Raw genomic sequence first — 25000 nt, forward strand, 5'->3', positions numbered from 1 at the left:
GTTAAGATCTGCTACACAACATGTTAACTCATTGAGTGCCATGCGTTGAGTGCCAAAAACGTAATATTATGTTTTTAGCTTTTTTTTTTAATTACGAAACTAGACACTCTAACACACCTTATATGTGATTTTGGGAACTCTGTGATTAATGGAAATGAAATATATGACGATCGAAAACTCATCAAAACGCACAATCTGGACATTTCATCTGGACATTTTATCATAACTCGGTTGCCGCTTTGGGTCGAATCAGTGACGCATGCACGTCAGGTCAAAACCAGGCCATTTTCGTGGGTCTATCACTAGGTGGCAGTCTCGCCAGGTCTCGCTGATCACTTCCCGGAAAGTTTACAGAAGTAAGTAACAGGCAACACTTCATATTTCATGAAAGACGTTATATCTCCATTTCTAGAAAAAAACAGTGATTTTGATGAAAACTAGCCACTGTTTAGCTTGGGATTTCTCAGGAACAGAGGCGTGTAGAAATACACGGTTTGCACCCACCGAGAGCTTAAAGTCTCACCTTTTAAACGAGCCATTGTATGTGTTCATAGCTATAACACAGAATATGCTGTGGCTGTACAAAAATCATCAACAATGGTCTAGATTGCTGGCACTCTAGGACAAAGCTCCCGAAAACAGCTTGGCATTCAATGAGTTAAGATCTGTTACACAACATGTTAAGATAACCACTCGGTGAGTAGCACAGTTTTGAAAACGAACGTTAAGGGTTGTTTTAAGGACATGTTTGTGCATGCCTGTAGGCAGCCACTCTGAAGTAGTCAAAGGCGATTCAAAACAAGTCAGAAAAGTCGAGACAGGACCCATCATCAAAATTTCGGTGTCCACTACTCTAGTTCATCCAAAACAAACCAGAAAAGGGACTCAAAGTACTAAATACCGGAATTTTCCTTTAAGATCTGCTACACATGTTAAGATCTGCTACTGTACACAACATGTTAAGATCTGCTACACAACATGTTAAGAGGCCAGACTTATAAAGTTGGTTTCATGAAGCTGGTATCATGTATCTTGTCTTATGAAGCTGGTCTTAATAATGATAATAATAATAAAAATAATAAAAAATAATGAGCATGTCACTTTGTTTTTACTGAGTAATTTTGTGTTTTAAAGGAGAATTCCGGTGTGATATTGACCTAAAGTGTATTGAAACATGATACCGAGTGTGAACGTATGTCTCATAGCCCATCTCGGCTTGTCCCCTGCACTCCAAAATCTGGCGCTAGTTAGCCGATGCTACCAACAGCTTTTTCAATTGTGGTGCTTCGGCATCGGGCTAGCCATGCAAATAAATCACTGTTTTACACCATTTACGAGGCTCAATGTATCTCCACACTTTATTGGTAGACTTTTGAGGGCCCTGACATTTAAAACGAGACATTGAGAACTTTGAAAAAGCACTGGTAGTTTACTTACAAGACGATTTATACAGACAGTATCTTCACGAAGTTTAGCGTTTGCAGCCATCTTGAATTTAGTCACGATAAGTCGAGCGACGAGTAAGAATGAACAGGTATGATAAGGGATCAGATTCCTAAAATAATTCAGTGGAAATGCATGGATTCCAGTTTCTTCCAGTAGCAGCAACTGGAATCCATGCATTTCCACTGAATTATTTTTGGAATCTGATCCCTTATCATACCTGTTCATTCTTACTCGTAGCTCGACTTATCGTGACTAAATTCAAGATGGCTGCAAGATGGGCTATGAGACATACGTTCACACTCGGTATCATGTTTCAATACACTTTAGGTCAATATCACACCGGAATTCTCCTTTAAGAGTAATTCACGAAGGCAAGGCAATTCTCTTTATACTGAAAACAATACCAACTAGTTTTTTATTTATTTTCAATTTCAATTTTCAATTTATCTTGATATAAGATTAATAACACTTGGTTAGATTTTGTTAGATAAGCAGTTTTTGCAGTGTAAGTTTGGGATATCTTAAGAAGAAGTTGAGAGGACTCCTAACTCACTAAGACCTGTTGTTGGAGCCGTTTTGATATTTATGTTTGTAAACTCATTGAAATTATTAATATTAATGAAATGCCAATGACATTAAGATAATATTTATGTTCATGAAATATGGTTTATAATTGTAAGGAATATGGTTTAAATGTATATAATTGTACGCGTTAAAACTGTCTGGCCAATTAAGAGTGACGTCTGGCTGTCTGATTGACGGATAGCTATTATAGGGCTGGGACACCTGTGGCCAGGTAGAGCGGAAGTGGCAAACAATTTTTCAACCGCGTGAATGCGATAGAGGCTTTTGTTTGTATTTTGAAGAAAAGTGGATTAATAAAATTACTCTATATTCTAAGACGCGCGTTGTCCGGAGTTATCCGCTCTCAGAAGTGACCGCCGCAAAGCTGTCACTACATCAAGTTGAAAAATTGCTCATGAAACGTCGGACAAGCTGGGAAATGTGTGGATTATTCCGTGGATTATATACCTAGAAATACCTGGAACTACGATCACTCAGTATCTTCTTTTGTGAGTAACCTGGCGATTGGCATTGTCTTCAGACCCAGGTACAATCAGACATTACGAGAAGACTTTAAAATGTTTGATGGGACAATACAATTTCGCAATTGCCGAAAATTCGAACCGATTCTGATCATTAAGATCCCGACGTCTTGATTGAAAGTGGACATTGTTGTAAGAGGACTTCTCATAACAAACTAAGACTAAGCATAACCTGTAATAAAGCAATACAGTAATTACGAGCCTGCACGCAACACAGAACCAACGAACAGGCGGCAGAAAATGAAACAATGATTAAATGGAAACGCTGTTTGTAAACACGGGACGTCCCCCGGACCTTATGCCGACATTCACGACGTCCCAGATTGGTCCCGAACGTCATGTTCTCTAGCGGACGTTCCGGTGACCTTATTGACGTCCGGAGCAAGTTATCGTTTGGTTATTGCGTGACGTCCGGTGCAGGACTTTCTGGGGACGTCACCGTCAGGTCCCTCGGATGACATTTGCATGGATGACATTTGGTCATTTAAAATACCTCCTAAGGACCCGACAATAACGTTATAACGGGGACATGGGGGGGACGTTTGTTTATTCACACATGGCAGCGGAGTTGAGAGCGCTCTGGCTACCGCCTGCAGGACGGAGACATCCATGCACGACTTCACGTTACACGTCTGGGGATGACTAAAGTAGCCTATCTATCTATCTAGTCTCTAGCAGTAGCTTACCATAGTCTAAGGCAACATATCATACAGTTTATGAAGTTGTGCGTCTATGAGCAAAGTAGAACCATATGTCTACTTTGCTCATAGACGCACAACTTCATAAACTGGGAAAAGTGTTGTTATCGTTAAACTCAAAATGTATGTTCTACATAATTCAGCTTGACATGCTGAATTATGTAGCACATACATTTTGAGTTTAACATTAATGTAACGTTACAAACTAGGGAAGGGATTTTATCAAATTCATGTTAGCTGATGTGATGCTTGGTGTAACGTTAGCAAAGTCGCTGTTCTTAGCTTCTAGCTTAGCCTACAATGCGCATTTCTTCAGATAGCCTAACTGTCATTACGTGATGCATGTAACATGCTCTAAATAGGCAGTGGTTTATTTAACGTAGTCACGTAGCCTACTTATTATCTGTTTTATTTTCAGAAACACACACACAGCCGAATTGGGACTGAACCGACTTTTGGAGCTGAATACGATGCAATAAAACTAGAGAAATGTTAAAAACAGACCACGTAGCATTGTTTAGGGTTGTCTAGCAACAGCAAAACGATCTAGCTCTACATTTCAGAAGAATTAAGGATACTGCTTCTTCATGACTTGTTTAAATGTCATTGTAATTTATTTGACGCATGCTCGCGTTTAAAAGTGTCACGCATAGCTGTCCCCGATGTTACAGCAGCTCCTTGTGGAAACAGCAAAGAGTGCACATATCCGATGAGATTTCTGACGAGGAGCTTCGAGGCTCTCTGCCTCACCAGAGCCTTACTGTTTATTAATAAAACAATGATATAGGCTAGAATAGAAACATCTGGAATCTATTTATTTCATCTTAAAGTTGGCTACAAAGAGCATTCATAGCCTAGAGAAAACGATACATTTTTCTTTATCTGCAATGTTCCAGGAAGATAGGCTTACATTTATAGGCTGTCCCTGTTTGATCACAGGTCCAGGAAAACGAGTGGATATAACGTCAATGCATTCTAGTTATGTTTCATGTACTTTATTTCATGTTGAGTTTTGGTTCCCAGCATGCATTGCGATTCATTTAGTATTTTTGGCTATTATTAGTTTTTAATATTTTGAAACAATATGGTTTGAACAATTTGCTACGGGATATGCCCATTAAAACGTCGTATTAGTTTATTAAGAAAATGACACCGTAGATGTAAAAGCAGCACATCCTAGCCCGGTATAAATGTCCATGTCTACTCATCATTAGTGTAATGCATTCGGAGGACGTGATTTCATACATGCGTGAAAATATGAGGTGAGTGAAGTTGATTGTGTAGTTGTAGAACAAGTCATTAATGCGTGTTCATGTTCCATCTACCTCTCTCCTAGCAACGCTGAGACTTACAGGATGTAATACCATACCAAATCGGGCTTCATGTTTATTTTTTTTTACCATCGCGGAAATATAAACGTCGCGCGCATAACGTCGCGGTGACCATTACAGGACGTCCTTTCAAGGTCTCATGGACGTCTTTTAGACCTCCCGAACAGAGGTCCGCGGGACGTAAAGGGAACCCTACACAATGTCGAGGAGGTGACGTTCGCCAGGGGACCTTTAGGGGACGTCGCCAGGACTTTATTTTGTTTACTGGGCATGTGACTGAATAAGAGGGAATAATATTAATTGTACTAAAACAAAATAAAATAATTGTGATCATGTCTGAGGAAGAAACGGAACAACCTGAACAAACTCAAGATGAGCCCGAAGGCCCAGAAACAAATAAAGACGATCAGAGAAAACCTGTTTTTAAAGAGCTTAGCCGTCGCGGCAAACTTGGTCATTGCACTCGCAAAATGAATGAAATTAATGAAATGATAATGTTTAGCATTGGTGATGCTGATAAGGTGAAAACACAATTGAATGCATTTCATGAAATTCTGAACAACTTTAAAATATCTCATGAATCTGTTGAAATGTTGTTAACTGATGATGTGAAAGAAAATGAAAATATTGACTGGTATGAACCAAAGATTGCAAAGTTTAATGAATTTATTTTTCAAACTGAGATCTGGTTGGAACGTCAATCAAATGAACAATCACTTGTTGATGTGACTGATAGTGTGTCAAGAGTTTCTAAGGCTGACTCAAAGGCATCATCTGCCCACACAGCACGCATTAAAATCGCTGTGGATAAAGCTGGTTTAATGGCCCGAGCCAAATCCTTGGGAGAGAAACATGAAATGGAAATGGACAAGGTTAGGTTACAAGCTAAAATGGAAGCATTACAATTAAGAGAGGACATTTCTGTCACTAATGCAAAACTACAGGCCCTGGAGGAAATCGAACCAACAGAATCAGGTCTGAGGTCTGAGGATGACATGAATGCTTACCTGGAGAAATATATGGACAAAAGATCACACCGAACAGAAGAGCCAGTGGAGGCCAAATCAGTAGAAAGCAGCAGAGTTACTGGCATGTCTCACCTGGATTTTGTGGAATTGGGGGACCAATACCTAAAACACCATTTCAGAAAGCTATGCGTGTACATCAGAAGTTGGTAGCGGCACCAGAACGAACTACTACTGCAGCAACAAGGCCAAATGTACCAAGCCAAGGAACTTACCGAACTACAGCCACTAAGCTGAGAAGAATACAATCTACTCCTGGAAGGGAACCAGCACATCCCCCTGATGGCACAGAGTTGACAAATCTGCTTGTATCTGTTCTATGCCAATCATCTCTTCCAAAGAAGGAGGTGCCTGTGTTCAATGGTGATCCTCTGGACTTTCAGTTATTTATGCAAGCATTTAAACACAATATAGAGGATAAGACTGACAGTAATAAGGACCGACTGTACTTTTTAGAACAGTATACAGTTGGACAGCCAAAAGAACTAGTTAGAAGTTGTTTTTACATGGATGCAGCAGCTGGTTATGCTGAAGCAAAGCACCTGCTCAAGCACCACTTCGGAAATGACTTTAGGGTCACGACTGCCTATATGGAGAAAGCCTTAAAGGGAAACTTGGCAGGATTTCCCCCTCTGCTGGAGAAACTGTGCATTATGCTATTTCAAACTGTGGGAAAAGGTAACGATAAAGCACATGGATTTGTTTACAAGCTAGCGAACGGTTAGCATAAGTTTGGCAGAACTATGTGGATGTTACAAGGTAAGAAACACGATTTAAAACAAGTTTCTTGTTTCTCTCTTCTCTCGGGACGGTAGTCTCAATGTTGCAAGGTTGGTTTTCCGCCTGGGGACGCTAGGCGCAGCGGGGAAAGTCACCATTTTCACCGGAACAGGTCATTTAACCATCCAAAGGATTTCTAAACGGGTTTATTACGTTGAAATAGTTGCCAAGTTTCCCTTTAAACTGGAGTATAATCAGACCAGACGATGGAAAGGCAATTCATAGTTATGCTTTATACCTAAGAGGTTGTAATAATGCTGCCCAAAACTTTCGCTACATGTCAGAACTTGATTTACCATCCAATATGAAACAAATTGTTTCAAAACTCCCCTATAAACTCCAAGAGAGATGGAGAGTGGTGGCATGTGACATTATGGAACAGACCCAACAGAGACCTAAATTCAATGACCTTGTCAGATTCGTTGAAAAGCAGGCCAGAATAATGCAGGATCCGGTCTTTGGCAATATTCAAAATGCTCGCAGAGAAATAAAGGTGGTGAGAGGACCTACAGTGAACTTGACCTACGGAAAATCTAGCAGCAAGCAGAGCTTCGTCACTGCAGTTTCTCCAGTTATCTCTAATCCAGTTGTTGCTAATGCCGACATCAAAGAAAATGGAAATCAAACTTTCAAAAATTCTACTCCCGTCAATGCAAAGGATGCCTTTTCTGAACCCTGTGTTTTCTGTCAAGGAGAGCATGCAATGGAAACATGTAAAATTATATTAAAACTTGCTCATAAGGAGAAAGTGGAGTTTCTCAAGAAACATGGATTTTGTTTTGGCTGCTTGGTTAAAGGACATCTCAGTAAAACATGTAAAAAAACGTCTAACATGTCGCTCATGCGATAAGAAACACCCTACCATCTTGCACATTGGAAACTGGCAACCAGGTGGCGCCACATATACTAAAACACCTGTAGTAACCACAAACAATACCACCTGTGGCACAGCTGTTCAGGCCAACTCTGTCACTGTCACCATGGCACCAACCGATCAAACAGGGGCTGGCAATACTGACCACAAACTGGCTATTGTACTGTAAGAGTGAAGACGGCTAAGGGTAGTCAGTCTATCAAAACATATGCGTTCCTGGATCCGGGGAGTTCTGCAACTTTCTGTACGGAGAAATTAATGGAACAACTGTGCGTCAGAGGGAGGAAAACAGAAATTCTGCTTCAAACAATGAGTTATGAAAAGCCTGTGAAAACATATAAATTGAGTGGACTGGAAGTATGCAGCCCTGAAGGCAATGATTTCATAGAACTTCCAGAGGTTTTCACATAACAAGCCATTCCTGTGAACCATCAGAACATCCCGAGAGAAGAAGACTTAAAACGATGGCCTTACCTGAATGTGATCAAGTTGAAGTCCATCGACGCTGATGTCAGTCTGTTGATTGGTGTGAATATACCAAAAGCCATGGAACCACTGAAGGTCATCAACAGTCAAGACAATGGCCCATATGCTGTCCTAACACATCTGGGGTGGATAGTAAAAGGACCACTGGGAATCAACTCTTTTGTTGATAAACATGGCCGACCACAGATAACAACCAATAGGATATCAGTGGCTCGTCTCAAGGATCTTTTGGTCCAACAGTACAAACAAGACTTTCCAGAATTGACCTACAAAGAGAAAGCAGAACACTCATTTGAGGACAAGAAGTTTCTGAAGATCATGAATGAATCCATCAGAAAAAAGGATGGTCATTATGAAATCCGACTTCCTTTCCGTAAGGATGACATCTGTATGCCTAATAATAGGCAAGTGGCTGAACAAAGAACACAGAGCCTTAAGAAAAGATTTGAAAAGGATGAGTCTTTTAAAAATGATCATGTGTGCTTTATGAACGATATCTTTGAGAAAGGGCATGCGGAAATGGTACCTGAAGAACAGCTCTGCCGGACTGATGGGAGACTCTGGTACATTCCCCACCATGGAGTGTATCACAAGAGGAAAAGGTCAATCCAGGTGGTCTTCGACTGTACTTCAGCCTACCAAGGTATATCTTTGAACACTGAGCTACTACAAGGCCCAGACCTTACGAACACCTTGTTAGGTGTACTTATGAAGTTCAGACAGGAACCAGTAGCAGTGATGGGGGACATTGAGAGAATGTTCCACCAAGTGAGGATTCCTGAAAAGGACATGGACTTCCTGAGGTTCTTGTGGTGGCCAGGTGGTGACACTAACCAAGCACTAAGAAAGTGCAGAATGACTGTGCATCCTTTTGGTGCAGTTTCATCTCCCAGCTGTGGAAATTTTGCTCTCAAGCAGACAGCCAAGGATAATGAAGGGAAAGCCGATGCCTCGGTACTCAACACCATTTGTCACAATTTTTATTGTGGATGTTGAGTCAGACACATTCTTCTTTGACATCACACTGAAACAACGACCGGTTAGTCGAAGGGGAATCTTGTCTATGCTCAATTCTGTCTATGATCCACTGGGATTTTTATCACCAGTTATGCTCACAGGAAAACTGATACAGCAGGAGTTGTGTAAGATCAACTGTGGATGGGACGATGAAATCCCAACTGCCCTTGCGTCAAGATGGAGCGAGTGGCAGAACGATCTTCACATGATCTCTAACTTCAGAATAGAAAGATGTTACAAACCAGCGGATTTTGATGTCACTGAAGCCCAATTACACCACTTCTGCGATGCCAGTGAGAGGGGCTATGGGAAAGTCAGTTACTTAAGACTTACCTGCAGAAGTAGACCACCTCACATTGCGTTTGTGATGGGGAAAGCGAGGGTTCCCAAACTGGAGCTCACTTCAGCAGTTTTGGCTGCTCGGATGGATAATATGCTCAAGAAAGAACTGTAACTTCCGATCTCAGACTCCTTCTTCTGGACAGATAGTACTTCGGTCCTGAAGTACATCCTGAACGACACACAGAGATTCAAAACTTTCGTGGCGAACAGGGTAACTGTGATTCACGATCTGACACAGAAATTTCAGTGGCGTCACATTAAGACTGATCTCAACCCAGCAGACAATGCGTCTAGGGCAATGCGAGCTGAGTCTTTTCTGAAAGGAGGTAATTGGCTTAAGGGTCCAGACTCTGGCCAAATGTGAAGCTGATTGGCCGAAACTTTCCACAAAACCACTGATGCTTTCAGATAGTGACTCCGAGGTAAAGAAAACTGGATACTTCTCATCATGGGACAAACTCATCAGATCTACAGCCTGGCTCTTGAAGTTTAAAAGGACTCTGAGACACTTAATCCAATTGAAACGAGCAGGTACCTCACAGAGTGAATCAATAAAATCAGAACCTGCAGACCAGCAGCTATCTGTGCAGGATCTCGCAGATGCTGAGGAATCACTTGTAGCTTATGTTCAACGGCAAGCCTTTAGGGATGAAGTGAAAGCCTTACAAACAGGCCAAGCTGTAAGAAGGAATAGCAGACTCTACAAATTGGATCCCATGCTTCATGATGGAATATTAAGAGTGGGAGGCAGACTGAGTAAGCTGGCCGTGACGGAGGAGATAAAACATCCAGCTATTCTGCCTAATGATGACCACCTCTCAAGACTTCTTCTGAGCCATACCCACCATCTGGTAGGTCACTGTGGAAAAAATCAAATGCTTTCGAAACTCAGGATGAAATACTGGATACTCAAGGCAAATCAGGCTGCAAGGAAAATGACCCGTGATTGCATACTCTGCAGACGATGGCATGGTAATGCTATGAAACAGAAAATGGCTGACTTACCCCTCATAACACCAGATCTTCCCCCGTTCACACACACTGGCTTGGACTATTTCGGGCCCATAGAAGTCAAATGTGCCCGTAGTCGGGTAAAGAGATACGGAGCCTTGTTTACGTGCCTTGCAAGTAGAGCTGTACACCTAGAGATGGCTTACTCTATGGATAACGACTCATGTATTTCAGTATTAGTATTCATCTGTAGACGTGGTCAGGTAAAATAAATAATTTCAGACAACGGAACGAATTTTGTGGGCGCAGAGCGAGAACTAAAAGAAGCACTTGCTCACTTGAACATGAATAAGATCCAGAATTCCATACGTGAAAAGAGCATCAAATGGACGTTCAATCCGCCTTATGGTTCTCACCACGGAGGCGTGTGGGAACGTCTTATTCGAATAATAAAGAAAATCCTTTACTCCATCACAAAGGAACAGACTTTAAATGATTAATGTCTTCAAACTACCCTGTGCGAAGTGGAGGCAATTCTCAATGCCCGCCCCAATACAGAAACATCTGGAGACTTTAAAGATCCTGAACCCTTAACTCCAAATCACCTGCTTCTCTTAAAAGGGAAACCCATACTTCCACCTGGGCTCTTCACCAAGCAGGACTGCTACTCCAGAAGAAGGTGGAAGCAGGTTCAGTACCTATCAGACCTCTTCTAGAAGAGATGGACACTTTACACCTCCACTTGTCATAACATCTCACTTTACGCCTCCGTAATAAACTTTTTTCCGAAAACAATTCTAAAATGGTGCTGTGCTGTGCTGTGCTGTGCTGTGCTGTGTGTTGTGATGTGAGTGGCTTCTCTTGCCTGAAGGGGCGGTCTTCCCAGAGGGGCTTGCTGGCTCTGATTGGCTGCTGGGCTCAGGTGGATGTGGCTCCTCCCACAGCGATGCATCTGCTGCCATCTGCTGGAGGCCGACGGCATCGACCCTGAGCAGGATGTTCTCCGGCTTGATGTCCGTGTGGATGATCTTGCACTTCCTGTGCAAGTAGTCCAGGCCCTGCAAAACCTGACAACACCAGAATGCAGCACACACACAATGTGAGAACACATAGAACCCAAATACAGCATGATGTCAGAACACATAGAACATAGAACGTAAATAGAGCATACTGTGATAGAACATAGAGCCCAAATACAGCATGATGGGAGACACATAGAATCCATACATAGAACGGTGTGAGAAAACAGAACGCAAATCTATATCAGATTTTTGCCACATTACTATTTGTATAGAGGGGGTTCCGTGTACAGCCCTAGTGGACACAGCGCCAACCGTCACAGTGGTCCGGCCGGAGGAGGAGGACACGCACCAATGAAGGGGAGAGGGCAGTCGGGGCGGAACATGAGACACCCTGTGCATCACCTAGGCAACACTAGAACTCAAATACTCAGACACTCGGAACTCAAATTCATAATGATGGCACACATATTCCGCTGAGTTTAGCGTTAGCCAGGCTAGCACGTTCCTGAGCAGAGCAGGCTAGCGCGTTCCTAAGCAGGTTATCACGTTCCTGAGAAGGCTAGCAGATCTCAGCTTCCTCTATAACTACAGCTTCAGCTGATGGATGCTCCTGTCCTTTCCAAAAATATCTCCAGCCTCCACTCAGACGTTTCTTAGAAAGCCAGGAAGCATATGTGGCACTTCAACTAACACAGCACAACAGGATAAGAACCAACACACACACACACACACACACACACACACACACAAACACACAAGGAAGGATGGACAGAATGAACAATGACAAGGATCAACCGACACACACACACCTGCCTGAGGATACATCTCACACATTCTAGAGGAAGGCCCCGGTAGTTGGACTTGATGATCCACTTCAGAAGATGCTGCCCCAACACTTCCATTACCATACACACATCTGAACTCTATAGTCAAGGAGAGAACACACACACTAACACAGATACACATGACAGACACACACATCTGAACTCTACAGTCAAGGAGAGAACACACACACACACACACATCTGAACTCTACAGTCAAGGAGAGAACACAGGGTCCGTTCCAAATGGAAGACTGCTGCCTCCCTCGCTACGTAGAGAGCTGTCTCACTAGACATGACTTTGCTCCCTCCCTACATAGAGAGCTGTCTCACTAGACATGAGTTTGGATTAAATGCATCTTTTAAGAATGAGCGTAGCACTCTAGAGTCTTTGGTTAACACTATGGTATGACGTTAGCAAAAGCCGGAGGTTAAACTAAATTAGCTTACGTAAGCTAGCAGGCCAGACTCTATTAATGGTTACAACAATGGTATAATCAGATAGTAAATTGTTTATTTCTCATCTCAAATCTACAAATCTAAGCAAAATAATGTCACACAAATTATATTTCATCAGATTCAGCAGCCATTACCAATGTAATCCGCCATCTTTGTTAACTTTTCACAGCTGTTTCAGACGTTTCCGTAAAGGATTGTGGGTAGAAGAGGGCATGAAGTGTGCATCGATGTTGCCTCCAAAAACAACCGATCTGAGATATCTCAGAAGGCTGCAAAATCAGTTTTTTCGGTTTCGAATCGCACTTGCTGCCTCGCTACCCAGTTAGATATCTTAAAAGGCAGCAGTTTTTCCCGTTTCAAACAGACCCACAGATACACACACAGATACACACACACACGCATGCACACACACACACGCATGCACCCACACACACACATACACACACACACACACACACATCTGAACTCTACAGTCAAGGAGAGATCACACACACTAACACAGATACACATGACATACACACACACACACACACACACACACACACACACACACGCGCACACACACACAGAACACATCTAAACCCCACAGTGAAGGAGACATCATACACACACTCTCACACACACACATCTCAACCCCAAGGAAGGATCACACACACACACAAACATGACACACACACACACATCCAGACAGACAGCAGCTGCCTAAAAGGATACGGTCTCCATTAATTCCAGATGCTGTGAAGTCATCAGTAAGCTGCACAATGGTGTCCCTTTTGTGGTCAGATGGGTCACTATCACGCACCTGAAATTTGAAATTTGAAATGTAGTTATTTGAAGGATAACCCCTTGATATGCAGCATCTCGTTTTTCGAGGGGGTCCTCTAGAACAGTGGTTTTCAACCTTTTTTCAGTGATGTACCCCCTGTGAAATATTTTTTCAGCCAAGTACCCCCTAACCAGCGCAAAGCATTTGTAGTTGAGAAAAAAGACTTAAAACAGATCGCTGTGACATCAGTGTCTAATTTATTACAGTGCATGAAAATGCACTGTACTGTTCTTCCTAGGCAACTTCTTATTATGATTCCGCTTACCACTTTTTCCGTACGCTATTTCTCTTGAACAGTTTAACTTAGAAACTTCATTCAAACTTTGTAACGTAGGTATTCAAACGGACAAAGCTGCTATGTCTTTTCAACTTTGAAACTTTTATACTTTTTAAACTATTAAAGAAAAACTTTTCAAAAATCCCCATAGACTTAACATTGCCGATTGTGACATCATAATACGGCCGTTAAGCAATTAGAATCCTATGGCAGGTGTTCAGGCCACCTGCAGCCTCAGGCTTTAAGCATACAATCTGGGTCAATTAAGACTACACATCCTATTCAACTGTTTCCTCTGCCCAAAACTGTTTCAAAATAAAAGTCCTCACTACAATAATCCACTGTTAAACAATGTAACCCATTAAACCAGTGTTTTTCAACCTTTTTTGTGCCACGGCACACTTTTGACACTTAAAATGTCCCACGGCACACTAACATCCTGTGTGAAGAAAAAATAAACATACCATAGCATAACATTTCAAATAATACACAGATGGCCTTATTATGGCTTCTATGCAAGACCTGCTCAATAAAACAAGCGCCCTCTGTCATTTGTAGGTGACTATATCTAATTTAATTGTTGTTTTGAACTGGATATGTGATGATTCTGTGAATTCTGGATATGGGGCCCCGTTGTAAAATGCCTGCATACCACAAATAGTGCAATCATACAATCAATGAGAGCATGTGGTTATAAATTCTTTGATGCAACAGTTGCTTTTCTGGACCAGTGAGTGCAAGGGCGTAGGTTTGGTCTGAGCTTTGGTGGGGACACTACCCACTAATTCCTCCGGAAAAAAAAAGGAAAAGCCACTCAACTCTTTCACCAGCCACTATAGATATATAAAATGATTAAAATGTGCTACTGTCCAACTACCCATGATTAAAATGTGCTACTGTCCAACTTGATCTATACTGTGTAGCACATAATCTGATTTTAACATGTATACATATGTAGGCTATATTTAACATTTATTTTCTATTTGGTCTGTTATGAAATCATGCATTGACCCATTTAAGCACAGCTCAGTTTTAAGAAACTTAAATACATGCATGCTTAGCATTTTGTGAAAAGAATCATTAAGGCTACATTGACAACTCTTAACCATAAGCTGCCTGTATTCTAATAGGCCTATTTACAGATATCTAGGCGATGTAAGCACAGCTCAGTTTTAAGAAATGCTTAAAGCCGAAAGACCATGTTGAATTTTTCTACAATTTATTTCAAAACCGGATTACTCTGGAACAGCTAACTATACACGGGAATGCTTTACACCTTTGTGTTCGGTAAGGTCTGCTGTTTATTCTGATATATGGGTTGTCATGTGTTCCGTGAAGAGTGTGTAGGCCTACGATATTCCACCGAGACGAATGGATGTGGAGATGGGCACAGAGAATAATTATTAAATCTCTTGAAGTTAATTTTTCTCGCGAACTGTTTATCACAGCAAATAGTGGCTATAGCACCGTTTAAAAGCTGAGAAAAGGCTCTTTCATGTGACACATGTGTGATGAGTAGCCTACTCGAATAATGGATGAATTTGGACGCACTTCATATGCCTTGTAGTGAAGTGAAGCTGAAGCGCAGCGTCTCCTGCGGCTCACTGGTAGTTATTATAGGTAACTTCAAATCAGCGCGATTTACCGTGAGAAAGTATTTAACTCTTTGTAGCGCATGTGAGCGCTTTCCCCCCCACTTCAGTCTGACATTGGTGTGGACACGTCCTTCGGTCCCCACGCAAATCTACGCCCCTGAGTGAGTGACATTTGGGTAATTTTCTGCGGCACACCTGATGATCTCTCACGGCACACTAGTGTGCCGCGGCACAGTGGTTGAAAAACACTGCATTAAACTACTGAACTTTTTACATTCAACTTTTAAACGGTCTACTTTTAAACTATCATTAAACTATCTATCTATTAAACTAGCTGTCTATCAACAACTTTTAAACTATCTACATTCAACTTTTAAACTTTTAAACTATATACATTCACTAGCTGTCTATCAACAACTTTTAACTTGTCATCAACTATGTCAACACTTTTCATCAACTATGACTCCTACCCACTGTAGCTAGTTAGCATGGTTACCAAAGTTAGCATGTTAATATTGCTAACATTGTTAGCATTTTTAACAAAACTGCTAAAAATGATTAGCTAGGTTAGCTAAGTAACATGGTTAGCATAGTTAGCATGCTAATATGTTAGCATGTTAGTTAGCATAATTAGCATAACTGCTAAAAATGATTAGCTAAGTTAACTAAGTAACATGGTTAAAATAGTTAGCATGCTAATATGTTAGCATGCTAGTTAGCATAGTTAACAAAACTGCTAAAAATGATTAGCTAAGTTAGCTAAGTAACATGGTTAGCATAGTTAGCATGCTAGTTAGCATTTAAGTAACATGGTTAGCATAGTTAGCATGTTAGCATGTTAACATGCTATTTAACATTTTTAGCAAAACTGCTAAAAATGATTAGCTAAGTTAACTAAGTAACATGGTTAGCATAGTTAGCATGTTATCATGCTAATTATTATTTTTAACAAAACTGCTAAAAATGATTAGCTAGGTTAGCTAAGTAACATGGTTAATATAGTTAGCATGCTAACATGTTAGCATGCTACTTAACATAGTTAGCATAACTGCTAAAAATGATTAGCTAAGTTAGCTAAGTAACATGGTTGACATAGTTAGCATGCTAGCATTGCTAACATATTTAGCATGTTTAGCAAAACTGCTAGAAAATGTTAGTTAAGTTAGCTAAGTAGCATGGTTAGCATGTTGGCATTGCTAGCACTGCTATAAAACATTAGCTAAGTAACATGGTTAGCAGAATGAAAAATCTTAGCATAACTGCTAGCAAACATTAGAGCCGTTCCAACTTTCAGTTATCGTCAAATTTCTACCTATACACAGCCATTAAACTATTTGAATATCAACATTCATTAAACTGCTAGAAAACATTAGCTAAGTAACATGGTTAGCAGGTTAGCATTGCTAGCACTGCTATAAAACATTAGCTAAGTAGCATGGTTAGCATAGTTAAAAATCTTAGCATAACTGCTAGCAAACATTAGAGCCATTCCAACTTTCAGTTATCGTCAAATATCTACCTATACACAGCCATTAAACTATTTGAATATCAACATTCATTCAACTTCTAGTCTGTCAACAACTTTTAAACTATTTACCTTCAACTTTTAAACGGTCTACTTTTAAACTATCATTAAACTATCTATTAAACTAGCTGTCTATCAACAACTTTTAAACTATCTACTGTCTATCAACAACTTTTAAACTATCTACATTCAGCTTTTAAACAGTCTACTTTTAAACTATCAACTTTTATTAAGCTATGCAACCACCATGTCTATCCTAGCATCACTGTAGTAACCATCTCTGTATTATCTGTTTTAACTATACATGATATTTTACATCACAACTTTAGCATTTTCATGCACTGGTAATTCCTTGGAATTGCATTTCTAGTTAAACTTTGGAACCATGACTCCATCCATAAACTTCAACCACGACTCCATCGTTTAAGTTTTGACAGTGATTGACAGGTGATGGCAGGTGGCATGTGACAGGTTGGGTCGAACCATGGTATGGGGGGGACTCTGGGTTTTTAGGATAATGAAATTGAATAGCCTACTAAAATATACAATTCATTTTATGAACTTATATTTTCCTGACATATTTATTAAATAATTGTTTTTAAAGTATTTTTGCATGGATTCTACTTTTTAAATCTATATATATTTTAACCCTAAGCTGTTTTTAGGGCATTTTCACTACCTTTATTCATAAGGACATAAGGATTTATTCTGGTCATTGTAAGTGCCACACACACATATTATATATTGTTTTTTTTACCAGCAGAATCTAGGCTATCCAGATCTGCCCATCATTTCGTGTATTAGTACTAGCATTGATTTTGTTTTGATAATTTTTTTTTTTTAAGTATATTTTTTTGGGCTTTTTATGCCTTTAATTTGATAGGACAGTGGAGAATGACAGGAAGCGAGTGGGAGAGAGAGTCGGGGTGGGATCCGGAAAGGACCACGGGGCGGGAATCGAACCCGGGTAGCCGGCATACGGCGCAGGTGCCCCAGCCAGTTGTGCCAAGGCTGGGGCCTTGATTTTTAAAGAATTAAAATATAAAAAGCGTATTATAAAAATTCTTATATTTTGATATGTATCTCACCACAGCAAGCTCATAGCTCTACGTGCATTTCATGTGTGCGTAGGGCAGACTGTCCTGAATCTGGCAATATCATTGCCATGGTGGAGGAATTCTCTGGGGCTGAGCAATTTACAGACATATGTGGTGTGTGCCTTACAGAAATAAATGGCATTTTTTAATTTAGTGATTTAATGACCTTTCTGCGCTCCATATCTGTGACACGAACTGATCTGACCTGACTTGACCCGAGTTTACATGTTATAGCCTGTGTGTGCCTATGGTGTCTGCACTCATGATTCTTTACAACTTTTTACTGTATTGCCATGAACAAAGTAAAGGCAAAAAAGGTGTTTCTTTGCCGAACTAATTGGGATGCAATATGAGCCTTGAATTGGATGCCATGCAGGAATTTGGTAGGATCTCAAAACCGGATTATGAACATTCTTTGCCATAGAGCAGGGATTCCCAAACTGTGGTACGCGTACCCCCGGTGGTACACGAGCTGCTTCTAGGGGGTACGCGAGATGAAAAGGGCTATGGCGGAATTTTACATTTTTTGTCAATTTTAAATCTTTTGTAATTAATTCATGAATAAATACATCATTTCGAATCAGGTCATAATGATATGGAAACATGAAATTAAAGGATATCATTTATAAACTCTGTATGTGTTCATCAAAAAAAGGGCAGCTTATTACACCTGACGCCTGGAATAGCTAATAGAATGCGTTACTTTTGAATGCGTTGGATGGTCCGTGGGGGAAAGTTTCGCGGATATAACAGGTTTTTGAAAACAACAAAAACAGAAAGGAGGGAAGGAGCAAAGCTAGGAGTTATTTCAGATGGGCAAGAAAGGTAACATTAAGCTAGGCTTTACATTTAACAAACTAAAGGTAGCCTAAGTTTAGCCTTTCTAGGCTGTATAGCTTAATGTTGTCCAAACGAATACATCCTTGTCATGCGTTGTTGTAGGCCTATTATAAGATATTGTATGTGGATGTAGTTAGGCTACTATGCAGGCTAATTTTCATGACTTTTTAACTGACCAAATGCACGCACTTAAAACCAGGAAACGGACAAATATTGTCAACGCGGGGGGGGGGGGGTTATAGAATGCGTTACGTTTTTATGTGTTTATGTGTTGGATGGTGGGGGTACGCGAGCCGAGTCGGAATGTAGGCGGTGGTACGCGGGGGGAAAGTTTGGGAACCGCTGCCATAGAGAAACACACAATAGCGTTGGATTATAAACATGCTTTGCTACAAAAACAGACAAAAACGTGAGGTAAGTCCAGCTATATGAAGTTATTATTTTGCTGTCACTTTGTCTGTTTTATAACCCAGAAGGATGTACTTGGTTTCAAACGATAGCTCTGTGACCCTTTCATCTGACATGCGTGGCATATCTATCCGATCACAGGTCCGCGAGTAATTCAAACGAGAGTAATGGGTGTGCAGTTGGTTTTTGTACATGACGTTATTATTTTGTAGTCACTTCGTCTGATTTCATAAGCCAGAAGGATCAACATACTTGCTATCAATGGATAGCCCTGTGTCTCCTCTTTCATCTGATATGCTTGCCATATCTATGCGTTCACGGGTTCGCGAGTAATTCAAACAAGAGTAATGGGTGTGCAGGTGAACGCAGAGAAGTAAAGACTAAATATGGTGCAATTTGGTTTAATTTCATGATTTTTATTTTCATACTTTAAGGTATAGACAAGTGCGTTGTCTCGTTGGAAAGCCCCACTTCTGCTCTGTCACACAATAATGGTTTTATCTCGCTGCGATGAACAGTTGCGGAGCAATGTAACAGAGAAGAAAGGGTGTGTTTGCATCAATCAGGTTCTGGAGTGCCTTCACGTACCCCCATTTGAGAACCACTGCTCTAGAAGAGAACCACAGTACAGAACAAACACACACACACACACACACACACACACCAGACACACACACACACACACACACACACACACACACACACACACACACACACCACACACACACACCACACACACACAGAATGCTTTAAGGAACAGAAGCCATGTCAGTGTGGGCATAAACAGAGTGGGATGAGTTCCATGACGGAGCTGTGAGGTGACCGTAAGCAGGAGAGCATGACGGAGCTGTGAGGTGACCGTAAGCAGGAGAGCATGACGGAGCTGTGAGATGACCGTAAGCAGGAGAGCATGACGGAGCTGTGAGAGAGCCACTGACACATTTGAGGAGTTTGATCTCGTCCAGCGCCGTCTCTGTGAAGGTTGCAGCGCTCCTCACGACCTTCACAGCCACAAAGCTCTTGCTGCTGCACACACACAGGAAGACAGAGAAACACACATGATTCCACACCCGCAGACCACTGAGTCTCGCTGCTGTCAGTGCTGCTGGTGTCAGTGTTGCTGGTGTCTGTGTTGCTGGTGTCTGTGCTGCTGGTGTCTGTGCTTCTGGTGTCTGTGCTGCTGATGTCAGTGTTGCTGGTGTCTGTATTGCTGGTGTCTGTGCTGCTGGTGTCTGTGCTGCTGGTGTCAGTGCTGCTGGTGTCTGTGTTGCTGGTGTCAGTGCTACTGGTGTCTGTGCTGCTGGTGTCTGTGCTGCTGGTGTCTGTGTTGCTGGTGTCTGTGCTGCTGGTGTCGGTGTTGCTGGTGTCTGTGCTTCAGTGCTGCTGGTGTCTGTGCTGCTGGTGTCTGTGCTGCTGGTGTCAGTGTTGCTGGTGTCTGTGTTGCTGATGTCAGTGTTGCTGTGCTTCAATGCTGCTGGTATCTGTGCTGCAAGGCGTGCTGTGCAGTGGTGTGCTGTAATGCTGTAGTGCTGTGCATAGCTACTTACTGTAGGTCCCTGCATAGTGCTGTGCAGAGCTACTTACTGTGTGTGTGTGTGTGTGTGTGTGTGTGCAGAGCTACTTACTGTAGGTCCCTGCATAGCCACACGGTGGAAAAGTGGCCCCAGCCCAGCTTCCTCACCACCTGGTAGCGTCCCGCAAACAGCTCCCTGATCTGGACTGGATAGTATCCCCCTAGGACACACACACACACACACACACACACACACACAGTCTCAAACATCTCCCTGATCTGGACTGGATAGTATCCCCCTAGGACACACACACACACACACAAACACACACACACACACACACACACATACAGTTTCCAACATCTCCTTGATCTGTACTGGATATAGAGGGAGAGCAGATTTGAGGAAAAGTCAGTAAAGGGGCTATTTCACACAATTTGAGGGTGCTGAATTCAAATATTTTGTTTACCAAGCTCAATTTTGAGTTTAAAGCCTGCTAATTAGCATAATTAGCATAATTAACATACTTTTTGGTTTTACCATCAGATATCATAGGAATTGCAAAAAATAAGCCATTAATATACTCTTTATGTATCAGATATGTTGTAGGACAGGACAGGAATTACCCCAATGACCCTCAAGTAGCAAATGAAAATAAGCTCAAATTAAAATATAAATTGAAATAATAGCTAAAATTCAGTATGACGTTAAGAAACAAAATAGATTCCTTGATAATAAATTGATAGAATAGTAGGTGACTGCTCAATAATAAATTGAGAGAATAGTAGGTGACTGCTCATTTTTCTGTAGAAAGTCCTTTGTCACTAACCAGGGCTTTGAACCGGTTCAAGGAACAAAAAACGAAAACCGGGAACTTTTTGTATTTTACAGGGAACAGAAACGAAACCGGAAACGTTATTATTTTTTATGTTCTGGAACAGGAACACCTATTTAAAAATAATGGTAACCGGTTAATACCGGTTTTATTTCGTTCCTCAAAGTTTTCGTTGCCTAATTAACTAAAAAAAAAAGTAATTATTTTCCTGCGCACGTTACCATGACGGCTGAGGTTCACTTCCTGTGTGACATCACATCAGACATTCTCTGACTGAATGGAGAGAGAGCGGTGGATTACAAAGTCTCCACTTCACATCTTAAATAAGAGGTAAATTACGATCCATCGTTAATTAAAACGCTCATTCCAAACACAATATCAATAGCTATATTTGTCGACTCCACGTTAATGATGGACTAGCGAACATTAGGCCTACTGGATGGCCTTTCCCCCGACAGTTGCAATTTGTTGTTGCCCGAGTGGCATAACCACGTGTCTTAATAATGTCGTTACGTTTGTGTGGAAATTTTCTCTTTTAACAATAAACTACACATTTGAAATAATTGTAGGCCTATTAAATTATTATTATTATTAATAATATAATTATTATTATGTAATAATGGTTGTAATATTATTACATTTGGTTTAAGCTGGATGAGAAAGATGTGACATAATTCTTTAGCATTAAACAGCTGACAGGAACGAAATTAACCGTTCCGGGAACAGTATTTTTTTGTTCTAACCGGTTCGGGAACGTCAATTTATTGGTGGAACTCATAACCGGAAACGTTATAATTTTGTTTCTGTTCGGAACGAACCGACTGGGGAAAAAAAAACGGTTCAAAGCCCTGTCACTAACTATTACGAACAGTTGTCAGTCTTTACAGAGGATTTACATTTTTTTTTTTTTTTACTGTAAAGGCGACTGTACTTGTCTAGTTAAAATATCTCAAAATGGAAGAGTGTGCTTGTTTGAGGAGTGCTGAAGAGTGCTATGGAGATTACATTATTATTACATTTAGACAAGATATCCTTTATAGTGCAACAAAAAGAAACATTCTCCAGCGCATCATTACTGCATATGATGCTGAAAGGGAAGTGGACCTAGGACAAATCCTCAGCTATGAACTGATTAATGTCCCTGTACTGTAGCTATTGCAGATAGCAATGGTTATTTGTTATGTGGTAGCAAATGATGAACTATCAAAGAAATAGACCTAATGTAGGAATGCACACAGATATTGCAACAGATAATAGTGTAGGCCTATCTGATTAAGACCTGAGTGGTTAAAACATACTTACTAAATTACACTGGGAGCAAAGACTACTTTTTTCCCCTTTGCAACTGTCAAAGAAATCCCATAAACACAGGAAGGGTAGCCTATATCCGATGGCCTAAAGATTAGGTTCTTCTGCATAGCATTAAGTGATTTGCATGCAGTAATTTGAACACTGACCTTGATATAGTCTACTTTGGCTATTTAAAGGTAATTTATTGCCAAAACACCACACAATATAAATGAGCTATAACAAACAATGAAGCACTTAATCACACACAAACTACTATTTTACTGACTAAAAAAATAATAATTATGTAGGAAGTTTAGAAGAAACCCAGAATTGACCAAAAGTGCACCAAATTCAACACAAATGACTCAATACACTTGGAGGAGGCCTGCGTCGTTTCTTTTCCAGATATTTTAGGATTTGGATATCGTTTCAGTATCAAGTATCAAGATATTTATGGTGGGTATTGTATCGAAGTCATAATTTTGGTATCGTGACAACACTATGCCATAGCCACTCTGTTTTCTACTGTAGATGTCGAGGATCGGAGGCTCAACCACCAACATGTGATGCTGCTCAATGGCATATTAGAAGAGCACATTATCAGGCTCTAGTGTGGAGGCAAGAACACATACCAAATCCAGTGACGTAACAAACCAATAGTGGGCCCAGGTGCGAGAGCGCTAAGCGGGCCCCAAACCGACGAACTTTGGCCTAGGATGAATTAGCTCTGATACATGCAATACACATTAAGGGTGACTTCAATTGTTTATGCAAAGGGCCTGAGGCACCGAAGTAGTTTAGTAGTTACAGATTACAATTTAAAATAAAAAACACACAACTACATATCCATTACATGTAAAAACATTAAAAAATAATTTTATTAACAGCCTGCAGGCCAGGGTAATCTAATATTACTGCATTAACATCAACTCGCATGGAATTATGGGAACACTCAATGCGCCTCTTCAACCCTCTGCTGAAACTGCAAGCGTAGATTGCTTGCTTATAAACTCGCACTGCGCAGAAACAAAACTTAATGTAGCCTAACTTATTTAACCGTCCAGAAACCAAATAAAATCATTCATATGCATACAATCCCCAATATGCGTGAATTAGGCCATTAGAAGAAGGCCATCTTACGAGCCTTTCGTTGTGCAAAGTCGTCAACGATGTTCCCAATATTTAATGCTCTGGCTCTCGTATTTTCAATGGACAGGATAGCTAACCCACGGAGCCTCTCCTGCCCCATGCTGCTCCTTAGGTAGGCCTATAGGTCTTAATTAAGTTTAAGTTTGGAAAAAGATCGCTTAGCTGTTGCCACAGTCACAGGCAATGTCAGAAACAACATGAGTACACACTTCCCTGAATGTGGATGTTACACTGTCATAATCTACCACCAGCATTTTGGCAAGTTGAAAAATAGATGACTTCTGTGAAATCTCTGCTTTAAAGCAAGACCTGAATGAGAGGAGTTGTGTTGGGAATGTCGGTGCAATGTCCCTGCTATAATGGTCTGACAAACGTCTTGCCTTTTCAAGCAGTTCATCATCACCTGCGAGTTGAAGGGTCATAGGACGTAAAGACTCAAACACATGACAAGTTTCCCGCATACTTGCAAATCTTTGGGAGAGCTGACTGATTATGATGTCCAGAGTTGAATTAAATACCTGCACTTTGAAGTATCTCTCTGCATCGGTTAAGCGCTCATCTTCCGATAGTTCGTCAAAGTGACGCTTCACTCTCCGTGCTAACATTCTAATGTTCTAAACAAAAAAAAAAAAAAGGAGGCAGGGCGGGGGTAGCGACGGGTCACGGGCCCTGGTGCGACTGCACTTGCTGCACCTACTATAGTTACGCCACTGACCAAATCCAGTGTTACTAGAAGTTAAATGTTTTTTACATGTCGGTTGTTGCTGACGGTAGATGCAGTTCTGCATTAGGCTTATTCCCGCTATCTAAGTTCATATGTACTGCAGGATATATTCTGAGTTGAAGGTTATCTGTGCATTTTGTTATTGTGATGAAATGCATTAAACACCACCAGTGACTCACTATGTTAGCAATACAAATATGTGTTTTGATTAGAATTTCCGAGTTTATTACATGTTAACTGTAATCATGTTAAATACGTTAATAAACTATAGTATGGCTTCTTTAATGCTTAAACATGTATTTAGAGAACACTTTTATTTGATTTTAGTAATTACTTTTGAAATCAACCCAATTTAGGGGAAAATAAGCAAAAAAAAATCACTATTTTATGTTAAAATGCTGATTATGTGGCTTAGAACTCAGATTTGAGCTTGGTAAACAAAATATTCAGAATAAGCACCCTCAAATTAGGTAAGAGGGATGGTTTACCAACTTTTCCTCAAATTTGCCGTCAGAAGTTCTCTTCTGAGAAGCTGCTCTCCCTCTAATAGTATCCCCCTAGG

At 40.8% G+C, this 25000-nt stretch overlaps 1 protein-coding gene across 1 annotated transcript in view; it reads right to left on the reverse strand.

Moving 5' to 3' along the window:
* The window catches only part of LOC143104934 (SRSF protein kinase 3-like), a 47247-nt gene that overhangs the window by 14623 nt on the left and 7624 nt on the right, over positions 1 to 25000 (reverse strand). Inside the window, exons 3-7 of the mRNA XM_076269264.1 lie at positions 20552 to 20660; positions 19865 to 19952; positions 13073 to 13160; positions 11888 to 11994; positions 10922 to 11123 (exon numbers count right to left, since the gene is read on the reverse strand). Coding sequence (XP_076125379.1) covers positions 10922 to 11123; positions 11888 to 11994; positions 13073 to 13160; positions 19865 to 19952; positions 20552 to 20660 — 594 coding nt within the window. The remainder of the gene's footprint in view (positions 1 to 10921; positions 11124 to 11887; positions 11995 to 13072; positions 13161 to 19864; positions 19953 to 20551; positions 20661 to 25000) is intronic.

The sequence above is a fragment of the Alosa pseudoharengus genome, unplaced genomic scaffold, assembly GCF_046254945.1.
Source record: "Alosa pseudoharengus isolate Yale_2024_CS ecotype anadromous, Long Island Sound unplaced genomic scaffold, YU_APseudo_1.1 YU_APseudo_1.1_scf_5, whole genome shotgun sequence".
Classification (NCBI taxonomy): domain Eukaryota; kingdom Metazoa; phylum Chordata; class Actinopteri; order Clupeiformes; family Clupeidae; genus Alosa; species Alosa pseudoharengus.